This window comes from Lactuca sativa, chromosome 4, assembly GCF_002870075.4.
Source record: "Lactuca sativa cultivar Salinas chromosome 4, Lsat_Salinas_v11, whole genome shotgun sequence".
NCBI lineage: Eukaryota > Viridiplantae > Streptophyta > Magnoliopsida > Asterales > Asteraceae > Lactuca > Lactuca sativa.
Genome location: NC_056626.2, coordinates 395,537,059 through 395,555,210, shown reverse-complemented (window position 1 = coordinate 395,555,210; position 18,152 = coordinate 395,537,059). Strand labels below are relative to the sequence as shown.

General features: G+C 36.0%; 1 protein-coding gene across 1 annotated transcript; it reads left to right on the top strand.

Moving 5' to 3' along the window:
- The first annotated feature begins 1,803 nt into the window (after positions 1-1,803).
- Positions 1,804-3,006, top strand: LOC111888219 (transcription factor MYB23-like). The gene is made up of 4 exons (XM_023884354.1): positions 1,804-2,044; positions 2,502-2,509; positions 2,577-2,633; positions 2,752-3,006. Exons 1-4 carry the CDS (start codon positions 1,804-1,806, stop codon positions 3,004-3,006), a joined length of 561 nt encoding a protein of 186 aa, XP_023740122.1.
- The last annotated feature ends 15,146 nt before the right edge of the window (positions 3,007-18,152 follow it).

Below are 18,152 nucleotides of genomic sequence, written 5' to 3'. Positions count from 1 at the left end.
TAAAGTTTTAGTCACTTTGGTCCCTTTTTGGTATGATTTCCTTGGATTTTGGAAAACTCTAGGTTGGTGGGATGTTTTGGTTCAATATAGTGAAAATAGTGCATGCATATGCTCGCTTTGAATGATGCAAGAAAACCTTAACCTTTTTGGCTTATTTTTAGATCTAGGGTTAGTGTTTAGCATGTTAGGGCTTACATGGTTATAAGGTTTATATTTTTATCCACTAAGTACCTCCATAGAAGGTTTTTGGAAAGTTTTAGCCATTGACTTAACATATTAAGTAGTTAATAAGAAGTTGTTTTTCCCAAGATATAAGATGCGACCAAGGCTGGGTACGTAGCGATGCAAAGCTTGGTCTGGTTCGTGACTATTTTAGATTTTAGTCGCCACGATGTGACCAGAGGTTGTTTGTGATGCATTATCACATTCATCTTTGACTTTTAATCGTCGATCGTTGACTATTTTACCAGTTTGACTTTTGGTTAAACTTTGAGGGACATGAGTTTTGGACCGATGTTTGATCTCTAATTGATAAATTTAGGTGGTTCGTGCTAGTTGGTGCATTTGAGAAGTCTTTCATGTGAGACTCATAATTCTAGCTTCAAATGAGTTTTTTCATTATACTATGTATGACATTATATATCCTTTGTGTGGTAGATTGTTTGTGTGACTTATTAGACTATAGTTAGACTATAATATTTGTATGTTGGTGAAATGCTATAGTTGGACTATAACATTTGTATGTTGGTGAAAGGCTATATTTGACATGATTTAACTTTTTCTGTTGTGTTTTTCGTGTTTGTCATGTTATGTATGATTAAATATTAATTAAAGAAACTAATTTTTATCATATGTTGTCTTTGTCGTGCTATGTCGTGTTTTTCGTTTTTTAATCAGTTCGTTTTCGTATTAGTTAAAAAACACGACATCATGTCGTGTCTTGTTAATATTACTTAAAACCGTATCGTGTCGTATCGTTTCAGACACAAACACAACATAATTGTCCAAATTACCACCCTAAACACCTATACAAACTAACTTTTTAGAATTGTTGAATATCGATATCCATGCATCATGTGTATTTGTATCTTTTGAACATTCTCTCTCCAAAATTCATGAGTCTCTTCGCGTGTATGTGTGTGTGATTTTTTCTCTATTAATAGGATAAGAACCACGAATGCCCCAACAACAGCCACCACCATGCCAGTATCGTTTGCTCCAAGGTAATATCTCGATTCAACTTTGCATCAATTCTTTCAAAATCTAAATCAGGTTTATGCTCAAATAACCATAAGAATAAGATTAACTTTTACTTTCAAAATTTGCAATTCTCAACCTGGTGTTCTTGATAAAATGACGAAGAGTGCAGAAAAACCAAACAGGTATGCGAAAAGATACAAAAAGAACTGACATTTGTCCAGAATTTCACATGTGTATTTGATTAAAACACTAAAGGCAACATTTTTAATCTTGTTTACCACAGTCAACATGGAGAAGACGGCGATTCATGTCGGCAGTTCGTCGTGAAAGGCCATTGGAAGCCATCGGAGGACCGTAAATTAAGAGAGCTTGTCGCTGTTCATGGGCCGAAAAACTGGAATATGATATCGGAGCAACTTCCTGGAAGAAGCGGTGAACCTTTTTTTCAAATAATTCATCTTGTATAAATATGTTTTTATTCTTTTTAATTAGTTGCGCCATGTAATGCTGAATTCAGGGAAGAGTTGCAAACTCCGATAGGTGAATCAGTTAGATCCACAAATAAAGACGATGGTGTTCACTAGAGAAGAAGATGAGACGTTAATGGCGGCTTACATGGTGTTTGGCAACCAGTGGTCTCACATCGCTAAGTTCTTTCCCGGAAGAACCGATAACGGAATCAAGAATCACTGGCATGTTTTGACATCCCGACGACGGAAAAACATCGCCGGCGTTTCATCTTCTTCTTCTTCTTTTTGTTGTGTTTCAGGTGTTAGTACCAATGACAGTTATGGTAGTACCACCACTCTCATGGGGAAATCAACTGTGATCAACGAGGGTACAAGTATGTTATGCATGAATACACCCGATTCAGGTTAGACACATTATAAATTATGTTCATTATAACTTTTTAGAGAAAAATAATAGATTTTTAGAAATATATATCGATCAACATAACAAAATGAAAAGGTATTTATAACATTGGATGATCATTAATTGATCATCTGTGTATATTTATGATGAACCACCGATTTATTCTAAAAAAAAGAATATTTTGTAGAATTATTTTAATCTGTAAAACCAATTTTCTAGCTACCTTTTTGCAAAATATGAATAATTTTGTAATTTTTTTTTTGTTAAATTATTCATATTTTAAATGCTGAGATTTTTTTTAACTGAATGCGATGATTATTTTCTCACAGCTTAAAAAAAGATGATATTTTGTATTTGTCATTTTAATTATTACTATCTCTATTTTAATGGCTCTTCTAGCCATTTAAATGTGATGTTTCTATTTTTAGCATGTTCGGTAGTTAAAATCATATTTGAAGATAACATTGATTTTTGATTATTTATTTAATATTTTTTTACCAAAGATTGGTATGAATTGGCTTACGCTAAAACTGGAATTAAATTGGAAAATAGTTGAAATGGTATACTAAACAAGGACCAGAACATTTTTTTACAACTCATATTAGCAAAAGTTATAACTGTTTGAAATTAAATTAATATATTTGTCCCTGATAATATTTACTATCTTTTGTTCTGCAGAGTGTAGTGGGGGAAGAGATTAAGATGTCACTAGCGGTGGCCGATGGTGGTGGTAATGGTGGAACCGGTGATTACTACAATGAAGCAATGGAGACAGACGGTGGTTATATGGCAGAAGTCCGTCTCTCATTCACTAATCCTCCCAATGACATTAACTTGAACACCGCAACAAGCAATCATTTCACTACTATTCAGACCACCACCAATCAACCGCTGTCATCACCGTTTATTGACTTTCTTGGAATCGGGAACTGAGGTTGTTTTATTTTAAAGTTAAGAACTTGTTAATTAGTAGTAATGTGTATGTTGCTTTGTTTTCATTTCTTTGTTAATTTAGTCAACAATATATATGTATGCGATGATGTTGTCACAAAGTTATAACCAACTTCGAGTAATGGTGTGAGTGGGTTTAACATTATCGTGTGAGAGTTGTACGAGGTGTTGTAACCGAAAGAAAAGAGAAACAAGGAACATAAAACAAGGTGCACGCCCTCCCTCAAAATTACCACATGAAGACACATAATAATATAACAAAAATGACAAAATCTCTAGAAAATAGAAACAATGACACATAAAATGTGTTTGTGTTGTGGGCCACGTTTCATCCTTAAAATCTTTTTCGAACAATATGTTTTTATTAGGTACTTTGACTTATTAATGTTTCTTTTCTAGAAACTTATTTTTATTTTTTTAAAGAATGTGAAGTGAAGTCCAAAATTTTTGTTCATTACATTTTAGTTATAAATTAACTTTTTTTTTTAATTATAAAAAATACATAAAAGTAGGTAAATGTTGTATTATGACTCTATTTTACGATTATAATAGATAACAAATTAATTTGTAACTATTTCGTAAACTGGCATGAAATATTAACATTTTCCCGTAAAAACCTTATTTTATATATATATATATATATATATATATATATATATATATATATATATATATAAACCATTTTTTACATGTATTTAATAATAATATAAATACTTTTTAAATGAAAAAAGAACTTTAAAGTCATTTTTTAAAGAATGAAAATATATAAATACATAAGGAACAAGTATTTATATAGATCAATACCTTACAAACATTTTTAAAGTTTTTTTTTTTTTTTTTAATTTAAATGTTTTTATACATATATTTAATAATACTTATATATATATATATATATATATATAATATATATATATATATATATATATATATATATATATGAAGAGAGAGAGAGAGAGAGAGAGAGAGAGAGAGAGCATTTTACCATTTTTTTCGTTATCAACATATTGTATAACATTTTATGCGTAAAATCGAGGCAAAATCAAATAGATCCATGTTAATGGCATTTGAGAGAATTCGAGTATCTACTGTATCTGCAATTCAACTCCTTCACCACGTCCTTCCTTCAACCACCTTTAACATCCAATGAAACAATTAAACTCGTTCCCCATGTTCTTCATTCTTCAACCTCCACCACGATCGGTAACATGTTTCATATCTTTTATCAGGATCAATAACTTTGTCAGTCTTTGGAAATCGATTACCTACATCATTGTAACGTCCCAAAAATACAGACCAAAAATTTCGTTTTAATTAAGTTATTACATAAAACCATCAGTATAAAACATTCATAATAATATCTCATGTCAAAACCAGTGTGTCAATTATCAAGCATGTCATCATAAAATAATATCAGAGTATCATCCCAAAGACCTCCTGTACGGAAAACATAGTGTGATGCGTTGCGATCGAGCTGACCCCTTTCCTTTGAAAATGAAGTACTTGAAAGCAAAACTGGAAACTGTAAGCACAAAGCTTAGTGAGTTTCCCAGAGCATACCACACAATCCACATATCACATATCCTGTTAGCTATAAAAGCTACAGACATATCACATAAGTCATGCATACATAAAACATGTAATAGTGCCATGGGCTAACCCACATGGTCTTTACCTAGGACTGTCATGGGCTCCCCCACATGGTCTTACATCCAATGTCATGGGCTACCCCACATGGTCTTTACCTAGGACTGCCATGGGCTACCCCGTATGGTCTTACATCCAATGCCACGAGCTCCCCACCCCCCACCCCCCGAGGTCTTCATGCAAAACACACAATCACATATCATAACCAGTGTTGTAAATATCGGCCTAGGCGCTAGGCGGTCTGCAACTGATTACGATTAGGGGTGCTAGGCGGAAATTGGTCAATATCGGTCAAACTCGGGTTCGGTGGTCCTTGGCGGTCCTCGACGGTCCTCGGCGGGAAGATTTTAAAAAATTCAAAATTTCAAAATTTCAAATATTACACCAAAATTTTCAAAACTTCAAAATTTTAAATTTTTAAATATTCAAATTTTCAAATATTATACCAAATATTTCAAAATTTCAAAATTTAAAATTTTTTTCATTTTCAAATACTATTTTTTCTTAGGATATATTAAATTTTAAAATAGTTTTATTAGTAATTTATGGTTCCCGATTAATCCTCCGATTAATCCCCGCCAAACCGATTAATCGCTTGACCCCAGTCGACCGCCGAGCTACTGCCGAACGATTTTTACAACCTTGATCATAAAAAAACACAGAATGGGTAACACATATATCATAATCACATAATGGGCCGGCCTTGGTACCTTAGACCCATGGGTATGGTGAGAAGACTCACCTGGCACTGCTGAAGTCCCACAGATAAAACTCCAGTGCTGGTTGACAGGTTCCCGAACTGTCAACATCAAACATCACCCAATTAATAATTGAGTTCCACTACATAACCATAAATACATGTTGAATTAATGTCTAAGTCCATAACTATAATTGGTAAGACTTGACCCGACCCGGCATGGTCCATTTGGGTTGCATGACATCATGCATTTGGATAGACTAAAATGAGAGAAATAAAACTTAAGGTTTATTAATATATTATAAGTTCTAATATATTAATCAGATTATTTAATTAGTATCGATCAAGAATTAATCTAGAATTAATTAAGTGATCAAAAGAAGACTAATTAAATATATGGGTTGATTGTGTAAATCATTCATACTTGTATAGTGGGCTAATGCTCCATGGATTGTCAAGTTGGGCTTAAACCCATAAGATGCTCCATGGTGTATTTGAACCCATGAATCCAAGGAAATGGAAAGCCATGATAATTAGGGTTCACCCTAATTGTCAATAACTATATAAGCATCTTATTGTTGACAAAATCGGCCGCTAGAGTATGTGTGAAAGGGCTAGCCGTTTTTCGTGAAGTGTGTGTATTCTCTCAAGTTATTTCAAGTGTATTTGGTGTTGTGTGAACCATTTGAGGTGTCACACTTGGGGCACTAGGCACTCAATCTTCATGAAGACATTCTACATCAAAGAGGTATGTATTCTAACTTGATATATTCATATGAATCAATGTTATTATGCTAGTTAGGAGGAATACCTTGGAAAGTTCATATTTGCATGTATAATAGACAAAACATAGATTCAAGGTATTTAGGGTTGCATGTACGCTTAGGAGTGTTAGAATGCTCAGAACCCAACAGTGGTATCAGAGCCTAGGCTAATTTTCAATTATACTTGATGCAAAGTGCTGAAAAAATCGATTTTCTGGCTTTCTGGGCATTGGACTCGCCGAGTCCACTGATGAAATTGCCGATTCCATGAAGAAAATCATCCTACTCGTCGAGTAGGTTGATACACTCGACGAGTAGGAGCCCCAGACAACATATTTTTGAGTTTTTTTGGCTAGAAATGGACTAGGAACATTAACCTAAGCTGTTTTTGAACTTATAAACTTGTTTTTGATGTGGTAATGTTCATACTAATCCAATTTCAAAGATAGTTGTCAATAGATTCATGTTTTGTATTAGTTTAAGAGTTATGCTAATTACATGAAAAAGTTTGATTCCAATTATCTTGTTCATATGAGTTGCTTAGATTAATAGAAAAGGCTAATTGATTATGTGTATTTGATCCATTTTAATCTAAGAATTGATTCTAAAATGTGTTTGTGTAACTTGTCCTTAAGTTACATGAAAAGTCATATTAAAGTTTCTTAAAACTCATAAAAGTTGGCAATGGTTACAAAATGAAGAGTCTTGTCCTCATTAAATGGTTTTATGACTCCATAACTTGTCCTCAAGTTATGGAGGTTCAAGAGTCACTTCATTAAATCATTAAAATGTGTAACCTTACTTAGTTCCATAAGTTACAAAGAAGAAGAGTTACATTCTTTAATAGTTTAAAGTCTTCCATAACTTGTCCTCAAGTTATGGAACTTGAAGACTTTTTTTAATTAAAACTACTTTAAACACATAAGTTATGAAATTAATTAGTTTTGAATATTTTCAAAACTTTCCCTCAAGTTTTGGAATTTAAAAAGTTTTCTCTTATGAATACTTTAATTCCATGTTAAGCCCTTAGAATTTTAAAAGTTAAAATTCAACCCTTATACTTTATAATATTATAAGTTAATAATATATATATATATATATATATATATATATATATATATATATATATATATGTATAAGAGAAAGTCAGTCTTACCATTAGTAGGCCTCATTCACGAAGCCAGTCTATAAGGGCGGTATAAGGTTGTTGCCTATAAAATGGCAGCTTAATGGGTGTCTACTCTCACCCACCGCTTCCTTGACTGGTGGAGGGTTGTTAGCTGAACAGGTAGGACAAGGACTATAATTCTCCCTTCATTAAAAGTATTAATGGTAAATACTAAGTAACTAAACCTTTTATAAATACCCAATCTTAGTTACTTAGGAAAATGTGAATAAGGTGCTAACCCATGAAATCACACTTTGCACTTTGTTTAAGTCGGTTAGTGGAGTGTGTATGGTTAACCGGCACACTAACTCATATTTAACAAGGTAGGAAATGGGTAACTTAATGTTTATCATAGTATCAATGGAGCGTGTGTGGTTAACCGGCACATCAATTGAAGGGTAAACACTTAAGAGAACCAAGTAATTTGCATGGTTATTTCACACCTTGTTTTGTGATCCTCAGCATCTCAGTCACAAAACCTGAAGGGCACACTCGAGATTGAAACATGCCATTGAAAAGTTCAATGAATACCAAAAGAATCTAGGAGTTTCAAAACCAATTAAAACCTAATAATAGATTTTGTTTATCTTGGTGCAAATTGGTGAATCGTCATTCACCTACCTTCAAATATTTTATATCTTGGATTACGGTATCCCTCTTCCAAGTTATAAAAGTAATGTGTTGGGTCATAGCCTTAATATTTCATATTGGGTGTTATATTAGGGACTTTAAATCAACTATCTTAAATATCTCCCAAAAGATGTCTAGTTTAGACATTTATGATCTTCCCAAATCTCTTGAAACAAGCTTTCCTAAATGAAGATGATGTCCCATGGAAATCATACTTCTTTCACCTCCTCCAATTATTCCCCCTAATCCACAAGTTCTTGAAACGTTTAAGGTCACTCAAGCCCTATTGGCAAGCAAAGTTCTATGTGTGATCACATCTTGGAGATGTAGTCACATATTGATAAGCCGGGAGAGTTGGGTGTCAAAGTCTTGAGAAAGTTGGTGGTTCAATCACTTTCTAAGTCACATAGTGAGTTCCTTTAGGACTCCTATGAACCAGACTATGACAAGACCCTTAATGATCTTATCTATTTGCTTGGTACTGCTGAATCAACAATGATTTGGAAGGCTAGTGAAGCAAATTTGATTAGAAGATCGACTTCCGAGAACTTTATGGACATTGACAATGATGATACTGGAAATCCAGGAAAAACATTCTCTTCCTAGTGGGAAGGGATCGGCCATAGTCAAGTCGGTTGACCAAATGGTAAAGAAAAAGGCTAAGTCTGAGATAGTCCCATTATCAAGGGTCCATAGGTATCTATTGCCAAAGGAAGGGGCATTGGTTGCGAAGATGCCAAATTTACCTAAGGATGTTAAAGTCACTAGGTTTGACTCTACTTCAGGTAAAGTCCATTGTCTAACTCTATTAAGTTCCTACTAGGAGATTCTTATTACATGATGTGACTGGGTCACATGTTCGTGGTTAAGAATCAAAGGAAAAGTGTATAAACTTAAAAGAAGTATATGCAGATTCTGATCGCAAAGATGGATTTCACTCGCATGGTTCGGTGATCAGAATTTTTGGGCTGTTACTTAAGAGTTATGATATATACTGCTTAGGAATAGATAACAACAAGTTTTCATACGGATTGTAAGGATAAGTTTTTCCACAAAGTTTTAAAATAAAAAGGTAAATCTTTTGATTTTAGTTATTTTATGTATCTTGAAAATGGCGTTTGTGAAAAATTGTTGCTTATAAGATTCCACAGATACCAATATTGGAAAGTGAATTTGATTCTTTCATTTGTGGTAGTGTCTAAATTTACCAAATAAGGAAAGATTCTCATCACCCAAGGTTTCAATTGGACCGAGACTTGGAATAATGGAAGTTGTATACCATGATGGATGAGAACTTTCAAGCATTGGAAAAACTAAGACTAACTACTTGTTCACATGGATGTGTGAGTCAAGTAAAGGACTAAGGGATCGAGTACACATTCTTGTGCACTGGTTATGTCCACCACAAACGATCGATAAGACTATTCGTCATAATTTACTATAGCTCAGTAAATATTGTTATACTTACAAGCTTAAGTGTAATTCTGAGACATTGGAAAAGGTTCCAATGTATGGCAGAGCGAATAAGAAGAATCAATTTAGGCAGAAAGGTAAAAGTTTCTCAAATATGAAAAGATGGGAGAGTACTTTAGTATCATGTTTTAAGACCATCTTAATGATTTTGAGACCTTATCACAATTCATCCTCTAAGTGCATTCTGATAGTTAAGAAGAGGAGTTATGAATTGTTGAAGTGGTTAAATCAAGAAGATGATTCATACTTCGTTCCAAAAACAATTCTTAGCGTTATACTCTAAGATTGTAACTTGATTGACATGTCTTAAAGAAGGTTTAAAACACTTGTCAAATGTAAGAGTAAAAGTTTTCTACTCTTGTACATTTGAAATTGGTAAGTTGTGATATTTTGGATAAGACAAAGACCAACTAAGGCCAATTGTGTGAGGTGTTAGTCTTGTTTAGAATCCACAATATCTCTTGAATATCTAACAAGAAAGTCTTATATGTCAAGAGGACAGTAGGAGTCTTAAAGGTCTTGAAAGTCTCAAGAACTAATCAAGAATAAAACCTGAAGTTCTTCACTAATACACGACTTGAGGTTTATAACATATCGTGTTGACATATTCTGTGCCCATTCCAATTAAAGTTGGCTTTGCATACGAGTTCTTAGAGTTCTCAATTTGTTGCACAACAACTTGGAAGAAATGGCACGCCCTTGAGCTGCCAGATGGCAAGAAATTAAGATTGAGTTCAGTCCATATGAGTTTGGATTTGTCATTATCCTTGTCTTGTGACTATGGTTTTGACAATTCACATGGATAAGAACACATACACCTTTAAATCTAAGTGTTATAAGGTTTCTCTCCGATTCATGAAAATGATGGTGAAGAAACACTTACACTAAGTAGATTTTAACTAGATAGCAATATTGATATTTGCATTCTCAAAGTCGTTAGTGGAGCATGTGTGGTTAACAGACACACTAACAAGGACTTGTGAGAAATTACAAACGTCTAAACAATTGAGACTATGATTAGGTCATCCCTTTTCATAGTTCTAAAATTGTTTAGACACACCTGTGAGCTATCTAAGGCAAGGTGTATGATTTTGATAAAGTTTTATCGAAGCATCTCGTATCAGAAATCTGAACTTTGTTAAGAAAGTGTAACATCCCAAATTTCGAGGCCATAAATTTCATTTTTAGAATTTAGCATGTAATAAAGCGTGTTACTAAAACATTGTTAAAAATACATTAATTATAAAACATAAGGTCATGTCTTAAACGATATCATCGGAAAGAAGAAAATTAGAGTACGATTCCAGAAAATCCAGTGCGGATATCATGTGTGTGCTGCGCCGCTATGCCGCCAACTCTTTCCCCTTCGACGAAGAGGTACCTGAAACCACAATTAAAACTGTAAACACGAAGCTTAGTGAGTTCCCCCATCATACCACATACCATACAATTGCATCGGTATCTTTCAAACGGTAATCAACATCGGTATCTTTCAAACGGTAATGATCATCGGTATCTTTCAACCGGTAACTGGGGTCTACTCCACCCCCTACTACTAGCATACAACAACAAGGTATAAGCATATAATCAGGCATATCCGAGTACTGACCTACTCTTCGGTCCTAAAGACCACTGTCAGGGGAAAACTATCCCTATCATACACATAGCATATCATACAGATACATCTCATAACCAAACATGTATCCATACTAAGATAACTATCACAAAGACAATCATCTTCTAAATACTCCTACTTGGTGGGCCGATGTCACAACTAGCATTTTTAGCTAGGAAATTCTATTCTCATATAAACATCATCCATTGTAAAAGCCTATACTCTAAGTGAATACTATACTCTATTCTCATTCATTTATATCTCATATGTTCAAATAAGGGTTGGAAACCCTAGAAATCCCGAACCAAGTTCATTATGGACTTGGATTCTCTTATTGGGTCTAATGGACCAATAAATCTCCAACTTCACCATCTTGGGCCTAGGAACCCTAAATGGGCTCTAATTGGATCCACCTTCATGAAACATAACATTTTGGGCCATAATGGGCCTAAAATAAATTTGTTTGCCTTTAATGGGACTATTGGGCCATAACAACTCAAATTAGCCCTAATGGACCATAACCCATTCTTTTAAGCCATATTGGGTCATAAACCACCTTAAGAGCTCAATGAGCCGAAAAGAAATTGTTGGGCCTTATGATTTCAAGGAAAGACCAAGATTGGGCCCAAAGTAATTTTTTTTACCTCTCTAGCCCAATTCTCGGCCATAGATAAATAAATAATAAAAAAAAGGGGAAAGAATGGATGAATGAAGATTAAACATGTATATGACAACTCATGTTTAACCACCATATAACTATGGTAGAATCTCATGTTTCAAGACTAGGTATTACCTCACAAATAACAAGATTATGATCTCTCTCTCCCTTCTCTCCATACTCTCGGCCAAACCGTCTCACCACCTCCATTTTTCCTTCAAAAACTCTCTCAAACACTCTCAAAAACCTCTTCCTTCTTCCATCAAAAATCTCGAGTTTGGTGTGTAGTTTCAAGAGGATCTTCACCTAGATCATCATCTTTGGTAAGTTTTTCATTTAGATCTATGATTTCACTTCTTGATCTATTCAAAAATCTCCTCTTACACCATACTTTCGTGAATCATACTCTTATAGCACCATAGAGCTCGAAAATCATCTCCATAACACATCTAGGGTCGAGATCTCTTCACTTCTTCATCAAAACCGACTTCCAAACCCCAAGGTGAGTTCATACCCCTTTGTTTTTGGTTTTTACTTGTTTTTGGGGGATAATACAAGTTGATTTGTGTAGATCTATGTGTATATGCATGATTATGTGTGATTTCCTTGAAACATTTGGTGATTATGTGTTGATTTCTTCACTAATCTAAAAATATGTTAAGAAACTTGAAGTTTATCACTAGGATCATCATATGAATCTTGAGAAAATTATGTTTTGTCACAAGTATTACATGTAAACATGTAGATCTGGGATTTGTATACTTGATATAGCAAAAATAAGTGTTGTGTTCAAAGATCTATAAACTAAACTCACAAAACAGCCATTGACAGAAAACTTTTGGTCCAATCTCGGACTGTTTTGACCATCCAAATGGAAGTATTTTTCAAAACTGTTTTACATGGATAAATGTCAGATTTATACCTTCAAAATGACTACTCTCACGCTTTCATACGATTTTTCTACAGTTTTTGGCGAATTTTACAAAACTGCCTATCATATTTGAAATAATTTCGGACCAACCTATGAAGATGAGTAATTTCTCACTAGTTTGAGGCCATCAAAAATTATGAAAAAAATTGTGAACAAAGTAGACAAAATTTCCAAACTTCCAAAATTTACGGATCCATATTTCGACTTACGATGAATTTTCTACAAATTTTCTACAAACTAGTTCGGAAAAGCCAAAAACCAGAAAAATGTGTATTTTCACAAAACCAAGCCAAAAATGATATTTTTGACAAAAATGGGTGTAAAATGCTATTTTTATCACAAAGTAGTCATCAACACGAGTTTTTAACAAAATTGGAGATTAAAGTGTTATTCTTACAAAAATTGGGCCTTAATTGTAAAATTTTGGCTTATTGGGCCAAGAACGTCATTTTTACAAAAAATGGGCTTTAGATATCAATTATGCAAATAATCAAGCTAAAATAAACAAAACAATAAAAAACGAGTTAAAAACGGTATTCATATCCTTATTGGGCCTGGAAATAATATACATGTTTAGTGGGCCTTAGTGTCCTTTTACATGTATATTGGGCTCGGGATAAGTATTCATATCCTTATTGGGCCTGGAAATAATATACATGTTTAGTGGGCCTTAGTGTCTTTTTACATGTATATTGGGCTTAGGATAGACATTCACATTCCTTTTGAGCCTAGAAATAATAGACACGTATAGTGGGCCTTAGTGGTCCATTTACATGTTTATTGGGCCTAGGAATGGGTTTTATATGCGTTCTTCTTTTTATGCTAGTTTAGTGAATACTTGAAATAAAACCAATGATAAACCAACAAATGGATTTAATTTGATCATTTTCTAGGTTATTGGGCCTTAGTGACCTATTTTTATGTGTGAGAGGTCCTGTATACAATTTATATGTTTATTGGGCCTCATTGACCGATTAACATGTGCGACAGACCTTGGATACTATTTGTGTGCCATTTGGGCCTGTAAATGCTTTACATGTGAAATAGGCCTTAGTTGTCCTTTCATATATATTTCGGGCCCATGTTATATAATCTCATTCCCTTTAAGTCTTGAAATGATTTACATGTTTAGCGATGCCTTAGTGGTTCACTTACATGGATCATTGGTCCTGGAATGAGTTTATACCTTTTCACTTCGCGTAAATTCGATTAAGGATCTAGCGAGTTTTTGTCGGTTGGCACCTATTAAGTGTACGATCGTAGCCTGTAGCCAGAGTCTCTTGGAGGGAGAACGGGGATTTGTGTATAGATCTATACGGGGATGACACCCCACACCTTAGCTGTTCGCTACAGTTAGACTATCTCAGTCTAGGGTGACGAAAACCTTATAATCAAAGTCAAAACAGGCGTCCAACGACGCCAAGACAGGCAAAATTGTCATTATTTAGTATGGTTATGACGGCTCGCTTAGAGGAATTAACATTATGAAGTTTACGGAAGACCATTTTTTTAGGCAACATCGGTTTTGTCTGGGAACATTCTCTTTACATGCTCTTACATTCTCTCTACATTCTATTTACCTTTTTAGTCAAATAAACAATAACGTACATGCATTAATACAAGATCTAACACAAACACACTAAACAGTTTTCAGAAAATATCGGATTTTTTGGTGGTTTTCAAAGTTATATTAATCATTTTCACAAACATGCTTATGAACTCACCAACATTTTTATGTTGACCATTTTCAAAATAACTTGTATTCTCAGGAAACCGTTGAAGCAGGATGAACGAAAAAAAACTAATGGATATTGTGTGATATTTTGTTTCATCATACTTGTAACAGCCCGGAATTTCCAGGTATTGTTATATTTATGATTTTGGGTGTTTTAAGAGGGGACTCGGCGAGTTGGAGCTCAGACTCGCCGAGTAGGATCGCAGATCTGGTCGCGGGTTCGCGACTGGACTCGACGAGTCCGGATATGGACTCGGCGAGTCCGCGCTGTTTAGCGAAACCCTAACTTCCCAGGTTTGGGACATATATAAGGGGCCTTATGGCCGTCATTGTTCACCCTAGTCCTTTGAGTGAAACCCTAATTCGATTGTGAGCATCTGGAGCAAGGTAGAAGACCATTATTGATCTTGGAAGTGTTATTTTGCAAGGAGGAGGAGGCTTGGTTAAGGGAACAACAGGAGAAGCCATATTCTGAGGATTGGGGACACAGAGCAACGTTATTCAGGTAATATTTTCGAGTTGTTCCCTTCTATGTTGATGTGTATATGGATTTAGGGTTTATGGAACCCTTTTGTGGCTAGATTGAGTGCTTCCTTAGTCCCCCAAGCGATTGGAACCCTATATTGGGACTCTTGGAAGTCCAGAGTGTCCCATGCCTGAGCTTTTCGGGAATAAATGGAGGTTTTGGATTGGAATCCTTATGCCTTAGGTCAAAACGTCAATTATGAGTCATGGGGTGTATTATGAGCACCGAAATAAGGACTTTACGTGATGAACCAGTCTAGGAAGGCCAGACCTATGAATTGTCGGAGCAGATCTGACCTTAGAAAGTAGTTTGAGCGGTTGCATGGCATGGACTCGCCGAGTTCGATGAACAGACTCGGCGAGTATCTTGAAGATTAACTGGGACTCGCCGAGTTGTTCTTCAGACTCGGCGAGTTGAGTCGGGGTGGCCCCGCGATTCTTACAGGAGAAACTCGTCGAGTCAAGGGGGATACTCGACGTGTAGAAAGGGAATCTTAGAGAATCGGTGAGTTGAGGGCGAGTGGACTCGGAGTTGTTGAACTCGGCGAGTCTCGGGGTGACTCGGCGAGTTAGATTGCAGATTGAGTGAAGTTCTGATTATGGGGACTCGGCGAGTCATAGGGTTGACTCGGCGAGTAGGGTCAGTCAGGGGTTGACTTTGACCTTGTCTTTGACCAAGGGTTGACTAGTGGTTCCAGGGGTATTTTGGTAATTGTTGTTTATTGTTTGAGTTCAGTGCATTGGTGGCTGTCCAGAGGTGGAGATCGTATCAGTGATCGGAGCAGCTTGAGCTATCTGTTCAGTCGGCAGTTTCGAGGTGAGTTATCCTCACTATATCGCTAGGGTTTATGGCACCAAGGCCAACCTTTTTATCGGATGGAAATCCGGGTAGTTGTCAGTTGTTATATGTTGTGGGCCGGAAGGCATTACATGTTGTGGGCCGAAAGGCATTGCTATGTGGACCGGAAGGTCATGGCCTGGAAAGGCGTATGTGTGTAATTAGTATGTTGACTGATTCTTATGGTGATGTTATGCTAGTGACCGGTTAGTCTGGTATCTTGAATAGAGTAATGCTATGTTATGTGGTCTGTTGATCGATTGCTGACTGTGAACTGTTATATGATTATGTGTAATGCGTATGATTGCTAGACCTGGGGTGTGAACCGGTATGCAGGGTCATTCTATGTCCTGTTAGGTTATCTATGCCTTTATGCTGATATGTATGCTTATTATGCTGTGGGCCGGAAGGCAATATGTTATGGGCCGGAAGGCAATATGTTATGGGCCGGAAGGCATTGCGTTATGGGCCGGAAGGCGATATGTTTTGGACCGGAAGGTCGAGGCCTGGAAAGGCGTATATGTGGTTGGTATTTTGGGGGTATCTCACTAAGCTTTCGGGCTTACAGTTGTGATTTTATGTTTTCAGGTTCTCAGGAGGCTGTGGCAAGGCAAAGGCGTGATCGTACCGTTCCTCGCGTTGATGTTTTATGACATGAACCTGGGAAAATACTCTATTAAATAATGTATTGAAAACCTTTTTGTAACAACGTTATTAAAATGAGTGGTTTTTGAAAAGTTTTAATTGTTTTGAAATTTTGGTCGTTACAATACTCTTACTATTTTGGCATGTAATATTCAAACACTATACTCAATGTAAACAATGAATGTTGTTATATTACATGTGTGATGATGATGATGTTATGTTTCAATTATATTCACTGTAATGATATTTCAAGATGAAGTCACGCACAAGCCCCCGGACGTTTCGTCGTCTGGTTCGGGGGTGTGACAGATTGGTATCAGAGAATTGTTTATAGTGAACTAGCATATCTAATCATACAGGATATGCAACTATAAATACAATGGGACTAAACAACTCTGAACATAATAATTAAAATACATACCTTTGTGTGCATTTTAGAATAATAACACAACAAGAACAGTAAAAGTCTTTGGAGGATTTGAACGTTGCTATTAAACTCAGGCATCTATGTAGTCGTATTGGGGGTGAATGTAGCCTGATCAACTACATTCATTCAAAATACGACCAACATGTGTTCGGGAGTAATCGTGATGAAAAATGAATCAAAAACTTACCATTTAACTATCCAAAGAGCTTATAGAACCAAACCTAAACAAAATTAAATTACTATAGGAGTAATTGGTATGCTATTTGTTTCTAGTATTTATACCCCTTCGTGCAATACACTATAGACGAGTATCATTAGCCAAGAAACCCCTATCTCCCTAGTTAGGGAATAGCAGGGTGGCTCGACTCAGAGGAGGAACAACATGAGGAACACGAAGTAGAACTTGCAGGGGAACCTGCCGAGTCAATAGTGGACCTCGAAGAGGAAGAGTCAGAGGGCAATGATGATGATGACTCGGATACAGAATCCGATGACATCAATTCTCCATGTAAAGCCAGAGTACTGACATATCGTGTGGGCCCCGATGGCCCCATGCCCCCTTAGGCACACAATATTTGGAGATAAAGTCACCAGTAGGGATACAACCACACTAGGTTAGGAACCAATGTCTCTCCGATCATTAGCCATAGAGGACTAGCTGACCGGGCCCTCCCAGTCATGGTCTAGCGCACCTGAGGTATTGATATCCGAGCTCAGAACACCCAAAATCGAACGGAACAAATGCGGTTTGCTATTAAGAGAGACAAGAGACAAACACAGGAAGTGAATGGAGACTCCTGAGAGAGACAGTTAGTTTGAGAGGTACGACTACGAGATACCGAGCAACAAGTAGCTCGTCTCCGAGGTGCATCCACTTCATCAGCACCACCACCAAACACTTTCAGCCACAATCAGGATCAGCCTTTTGTTTTTCCCCTTACTATCCGACATGACTCTCTTTCGTGTACTAAGATGGTACTTACTACTGGAACAATTATGTGCTATCTTTATTTCACATTACTACATAGACTCCATTATATACACAAGCGAACCCTCAAAACCGCTAGATACTTAAGGGTCTCCAAACAAAAACAACCTATATACTCTAAGGATAGACGTGACGATCGTGCCAAATATGTGATTACCTACTACCGCAAATACATCATAGGGATGTAGATGGAAGCAGCAAGAATTATACAACAAGATGAAAAAAAAATTTATAGAGTACGACCAGGAATGACGATCATTACTTACGATCTGGATTATGAACATGCAGCAGGAAAATGCCATCCCGCAAGAATAACAAGCACACCCGCGAGACACCGCTCCTGCAGATGGACTCTGCTACACTCCAAGCTGCTGTAACGGCGGCAGTAAC

What these genes read in the sequence shown, in the direction of transcription:
- LOC111888219 (XM_023884354.1), top strand. Translation starts at nt 1,804, where the DNA reads ATGGCGGCTTACATGGTGTTTGGCAACCAGTGGTCTCACATCGCTAAG. An exon ending in ATTGGAAAATAGTTGAAATG is followed by an intron (nt 2,634 to 2,751) that starts GTATACTAAACA and finishes TTTGTTCTGCAG; the next exon opens with AGTGTAGTGGGGGAAGAGAT.